Here is a 6,378-nt window from a genome sequence, read left to right on the forward strand (position 1 = left end):
TCACTTGAGGTTATGTGTTTGTGGTGCGCGTTTAATACAATACAATACGTATTTCAACCAAAAAAATGGATCACCCGGGTTAAATTTACATCTGCAAGGAATGAATAAAGGTGTGAACGTGAACAGCAGATAGAGCAGCAGCCAATAGGAGGCCGCGCCTAAGGTGGTACCAAAGCCCCATTGGCCAATCGTCGCTACCAGCTCGTCGACCGCATCTCACAGATGCGTACTAAACTGCACAGTGCTCGCCTGTATTAGGGTTTATATGCGTTGAGTTAGCTAGAAAAGTCACTCGATCAACAACATCGGTTTAAACATCGTCCTCGGGTACTTTTGTGTCGGATTCGTCGGTTCTTTCCGTGAGTATGACTGTGATATTTAGCTCTTCTGTGCACGTTCAGGGCTGCTGTTTTGCACGTTGTTACATAGCCAGTAGTCAGCGTCACCACCACCATCACCATCACCATCTCTCCCCAGCGTTACATTAGAGAGAAACCAGTCGGCCCACTGCTTCTTTTACCAAAGACGATAAATATGTACTCTGTGGGGGGGCGGGGGGACTCGACAATGTTTAACGTGTAGCTTTAATTCTGTTCTAGACTCCATCACCATGACGGCGGACACTGAGCTCCACGCTAGGAACGGACATGTTCTGCCGGAGCCGCCGGCGTCGATTGACACATTTGATCACTCGTACAAAGAACAGGAAGGCCCCAAACCTCCCAAGGAAATAGTATGGAAAAATGTAGTATTGATGACCTTCCTGCACGCCGGGGCATTCTACGGATTGTTCCAAGTCCCCTCAGCATCTTATATGACCTTGCTTTGGTGTAAGTATTTCGTAACATTGGGTTGAATCTACCTGATGCTGTAACACCTTTTGCATGCTCACCGAGTGCATTTACCCCCCCCCCCCCCGTGATCTAATCTGTTGACGTATCCCTGGTCGCCACACAGCCGGCGTGTGCTTTGTGATCAGTGCTTTAGGGGTAACAGCGGGAGCCCACCGTTTGTGGAGTCACCGGACTTACAAGGCCTCCCTACCCCTACGAGTGTTTCTTGGCTTGGCTAACTCCATGGCCTTTCAGGTAACTGCGTTTGACCACAAACAAACACACGCACACACACGGGTCCCCACACGTGCAAGTGAGTCATAATTACAGTTTTCATAATACTCTTAAGCACCGCGTTGGGCTGCAAGTGCATGTAATCTTAACACCTTATGGCAATCCACAGAATGACATCTTCGAGTGGGCACGAGACCATCGGGTCCACCATAAGTACTCTGAGACGGACGCAGACCCCCACAACGCCGTACGGGGATTCTTCTTTGCCCACATTGGATGGCTCATGGTTCGCAAGCACCCCGACGTCATAGAAAAAGGACGCAAGCTGGAGCTCAGTGACCTGAAGGCAGATAAAGTTGTCATGTTTCAAAGGAAGTGAGTAGTGTGAAAAGCAACGTTGGTGTATTAATCGAGGAACTTGATCTTTTGTGTGCATGCTACCCTTTTTTCGTGCATTCTCAGTGGAGATAGGATTTTTCATCCACCTGTTGGATTTATTGGCAAATACTTTAAGGCTAATAATGTAACTCGAAAAAAACAACATGTGTTGCCGGACCAACATAAGTCTGTTTCACTGATGGAACTTAAAGAAATGACTGCGTGCCACTCAGGGTTCCCCTGCACTGTTATTGAGTTAACATGACCACAGATGAGTCACTCCTCTCTTACCACTTGCTTCTTACTCCCCGGCCCACCAGGTACTACAAGTCGTCTGTGGTGCTCATGTGCTTCATGCTGCCCATGGTGGTGCCCTGGTACATGTGGGGAGAGTCCCTTTGGGTGGCCTACTTTGTGCCTTCCCTGCTGAGGTACACCCTGGTCCTCAACGCCACCTGGCTGGTCAACAGCGCCGCCCACATGTGGGGCAACAGGCCGTACGACACCGGCATCAACCCCAGGGAGAACAAGTTTGTGACCTTCAGTGCCATAGGTGAGCATAATGAACCTCCCGCTGCGGTCCCATGTTTTTATAATGGACAGGGCTCCCACTGAGGGCAGATGTTGTCTTAGTTCACTGAGAATCTGGAGAATTTTCAGTACATGATGTTACTTCTGAATAATTCTCTTTGAAAAATTGTTTGCCGTCTGCCAAACACCAAAAAGTATTTCCCTAATCCTATAGTGATTTGCATTTGGAACACATTTTGGAAATTTGGTTGCTGATGCAACATACCTCAACGCTTTTAGTTAGTTTTTGGTGGTTTTTAATGACTTACCCGAAGCTACATTTTCTTTGCCTCTTTAGGTGAGGGATTCCACAACTACCACCACACGTTCCCATACGACTACGCCACGAGCGAGTACGGCATGAAGCTGAATCTCACCACCTGCTTCATCGACTTCATGTGCTTCCTGGGCCTGGCGACGGACAGGAAGAGGGCCTCCCGGGACATAGTGCAGGCCCGGGTACAGCGCACGGGCGACGCGAGCATTCGAAGTGGCTAAGAGGGCCAGCCAGAGGTAGAAAGCGAGGGGGAGAGAGGGAGAAACAAAACGGCCTGCATCAACAGAACCGTCATCAAAAAGGACGTCAAAAATCCTGATTGTGTGTTTTTTGATCATTGTTTTAGGAGCCGTGTGTCTTTTTGTGTAGCTACATCCAACCGCCACGATAACATCGCATTCTGTTGATATTCATACATTACTCTCGTGTCTACGAATATCCAAAATATGAAAAGAAGGTTTACCCCATTTAAAAGTGTGACACTTTTATTCATCCTGACTTTGTTGGGTTGAAGCGGAAAACAAAAGAAAGTGTAGAGGAGGATGACAATCCATGAGCTCTATTCCAGAATAACCGCTGCTATGGACCGCTCAAACACACATACACACATACACACACACACACACACACACAGCCCCGGTTAAACGGGGATGGTGATAACGTTGCAAACGGCAATCCGTAATGAAATCTCTAAAAGAGTAATGGGAGTAGCTTCAGTTTCAACCCTTGGCTACGTCTCCCTTAGCACTTTGTAGTATTCTGTCGCGACAACGCAATTCGCAACAGTTAAATCGGTTGCCACAGATGAGTTTACTAGTTGCCAGATAGTAGAGAACCAAAAAATGTGACTGAGAATATTCCCCTTTGTCTCGTGTGGCGCTTAATTTGGACACATTAGCCCTGGGATTGACTACAATCGGTGTGTACAGTGTTTCAGTGTCAAATATACTGTATAACTTGCAGTGACATTATAGTGGGGAACATACGGCTATACTGTTTAGAGACGCTATATACACAGTGATGTAAGCAAACGAATACTTTTTCCAATACCTTCAGTATATTGGGTAACTTGTATACTGAAGTTGTCGTCATAGCGTAGAGTAAACCATTCAAATATATTCCTTTACAACTCCCCTGATATATTTCAAACGGAAATCAGTTACCTAGGAAGAACGATCTTTTCAATCGGTTACACACTTTTTTTTTTTGTGTAAGGCTAAGTCTGCGACAGTTTTCTCCAAAACAACGGGAAAGATGTGACAAATGTCCAACATTCTAACTGCCATTCCTTGACAATCTCTGACGTCAAGGGTTGCTTTGTTACTCGTACGGGCAGATTCCGACGGGCTTCAATCTGCTAAGGCTACGAAATATGCCATGGTCTTCAGAACGTGCCAATTGTTGACGTGTTTTTTATTTTTTTCTTCATCTCATGCACATGTGGCCCATCTATATCAGAGTGTGGGTTTTCTATCGCTTCTGCGCTATAATATCTTATAGGAGGGTTTTTGGAAGTTTGGTAGTTTGTTGCTTTGCTTTATTCAAGACTTGTCTCGTTCCTGGCTAAGAAAAAAAATATTCTATATATCTAATGTATGGATATATATTGATTTCTTTATGTAGTATACGGCATGGGGCGGAATGACCCTGTGTTTTGGGGTCCTGTAGCAGACGGTTATGTAACAGTTCTGGTGTCTCAAAATGATGTGCTGTGCATGGAATACATGTTGTGGTGCACTTACCTTAACCTAGCGATTTTTAGTGGCGAAAAACCCCTAAAGAACCAAAAGCATAGCTTTTGGATAATCAGAAACTGTTTTGCTTTGGTTTTCTTTGTATGCCAATGCCTGGTTTCCCCTTTCGGTGTCTTTTGCTCGGTTGATTGTCCTGAAAAGAATTTGTGACGCGTTTCTATATTTCATCTTAATATCTGGTTGTACGCTGGGCTTGAATGCATATTCATTTATTTATTTTGTTGCCTGTTTTGGTTAAGTTATTGTATGTCCATGAGGAAGAAATATATTCATTTAAAAAGGCGGAAACAAAACTGCTTTCTGAAATGTTAATATTTTCCTTAACTATATTGAATTCTATTGAATAAGAGCCTGATATGATGCCTAAAAAGTCAGGATAAAGCCTAATGCCTTATGACTTACATCCATTCCTGATCTGTTTTGTAATCCTGTCAATTATGATAAAAGTGCAACTTTATAAAGCAAATCAGAAGGTTTGATTTTACAATCTTAACACCTCACTTAACTCCTACCTACCACACAAGCATTTCAATACAAGTGTAAGAAGTTTTAAGTAATGGCAAAACGAAATCACTTTTAGTAGCTGGTGTTCATTTCAGAATTTAAACAAGATACGGATTGGTGACCAGCAGTGAATGTTTACCTTGGTGTTTTGTAAGTCATTAAACTTAGTGGTCCTGACCGGTTTGTTCTAGTACAGGTATAGCTGCATAAATGCAGTGTTATTTTTTCGGGGAACTATCATAGAAAGTACTAAAACTTAACAAGCCACAAGCCATCCAAACATCGATTGCTGTTCAGAACTGTTTGACACGATACATCATTCATGGACTGCTGAGGAGGCACAAGGATCTTCTGAATGACATGTGAAATATAAATATATTCTGAAATAAAAAAATACACTGTATTTTCATTACTCTTCCGAATTAAACTGTTTTTTTTGTGCACACTGAATGCAATCGGTAAGTCTACAATGCATTTCTGAACAATCTCCTACACTTGCAAAGTGTTAGTCTACATCTTGTTGACACGCCCTTCTATTTATATTACTGACCCCTATAGTCTGGGCAGTCGCTTAAAAGAAAAAGGAGCAACATCAAATTGCATAAGTTTGAATGTAGTAAGCAGATTTGAGATGGTGAACCTCAAGAGCACAGCGGTGTGGAACTGTTCTAGCAACCGGCATGAGGCATGCACGTTGCAAAGTTACATCATATCCCCGTCACCGCAGTCGGACACGAGGTTACTGCAGTTCAGCCTCCAGGCCTCCCGTCCGCATGCACAGCGCGCGATCCGTAGCGTCTGATTCAACTCGGCCAATCAGCAATAGATCTTTGACTTGTGACTCTACTTGGACCAATCCTTAAAATGAGGTAGCCGCCTTAACGACGAGTCGGTGCAAGTTCCGGACTGAGGTGGACCATTTTAGACGCAAAATATTTTGGAACTGGTTTGACAACTTTTCCGGCTGTAGGGCGCCACCTCCTGTAGGCCGGTAGCCTGGTCTAGCCCTCAGGAGCTTTTCTCTCTATTATTTGGTGTTGGTCTATGCCGTGGGCAATCCAAGCCGGTCGATAACGACATCGCCCCGACAAGGGACGTTTGGACTCAAGGCCTCAAAGTTAAAACCCCTTATTGGTGAAGTGATATAAGTTTTAAATATTAAGATGAAATGTCAGCAAAGGCGAAAGGCCTAAATCATATTATTGGGGCTGATGCAATTCTGATAAAAATATTTCCGAAAAAGACTCCCACTGACCAATTCTCATCAAAAATGATTATTTTCCAGCACATGTGCTATCTGCCTCACTGTACATAGAAAACTTCCACAGTTCATTGGCCTCAAGATCCTTTATATCTTGAAAATTACACATGTGGCCGAAATCCTCCACCTCAAATCAGAGAATGTGTCTGAGGAGAAGACCATCAAAGGGGAATCGAAACGGACACACTGAAGGCAGTGTACAATTACAATGCATGCTAACATGCCTTCCATGTAATCAGGAAGCCAATCCATCAACAGCTAAGGCAAATCGAAGTACTTAATATTTAAACAACATACCCAGAAAAAACACTCAAAATACAGCCGAGTGGCAGAAACAAACAGACCCTAAACAAGACGCTCAAAATACAGCCAGGGGAAGGAACAACAGACAAGACTCAAACTACAGCCAAAGGGGAAAAAACAAAAGACCTAAACAAACACTCAGATTACAACAAAAAGGTAAAAACCACAATTACCAAGCTATTTTGGGCAGTCCAGTCAATTGTAACTCAAAAAGGGTAATTGCAATAGTAAAGTTTCATTGTCTGTATTGGTCTACTCTACTGC

General features: G+C 43.7%; 1 protein-coding gene across 1 annotated transcript; it reads left to right on the plus strand.

Annotated features, from left to right (window-relative positions):
• The first annotated feature begins 163 nt into the window (after positions 1-163).
• Positions 164-4,969, plus strand: scd (stearoyl-CoA desaturase (delta-9-desaturase)). The gene is made up of 6 exons (XM_030340340.1): positions 164-359; positions 600-830; positions 958-1,088; positions 1,237-1,442; positions 1,766-1,998; positions 2,314-4,969. The coding sequence occupies exons 2-6, from the start codon at positions 611-613 to the stop codon at positions 2,511-2,513; spliced, it is 990 nt and encodes a 329-aa protein (XP_030196200.1). The 5' UTR covers positions 164-359; positions 600-610; the 3' UTR covers positions 2,514-4,969.
• The last annotated feature ends 1,409 nt before the right edge of the window (positions 4,970-6,378 follow it).

Source organism: Gadus morhua, chromosome 18 (assembly GCF_902167405.1).
Source record: "Gadus morhua chromosome 18, gadMor3.0, whole genome shotgun sequence".
Classification (NCBI taxonomy): domain Eukaryota; kingdom Metazoa; phylum Chordata; class Actinopteri; order Gadiformes; family Gadidae; genus Gadus; species Gadus morhua.

Excerpts from the sequence above, each read along its gene's own strand:
- scd (XM_030340340.1), top strand. The coding sequence starts at position 611 with ATGACGGCGGACACTGAGCTCCACGCTAGGAACGGACATGTTCTGCCG. Across the intron at positions 1,443-1,765 it reads GTTGTCATGTTTCAAAGGAA|GTACTACAAGTCGTCTGTGG; the intron begins GTGAGTAGTGTG and ends CCGGCCCACCAG. Across the intron at positions 1,999-2,313 it reads TGTGACCTTCAGTGCCATAG|GTGAGGGATTCCACAACTAC; the intron begins GTGAGCATAATG and ends TTGCCTCTTTAG.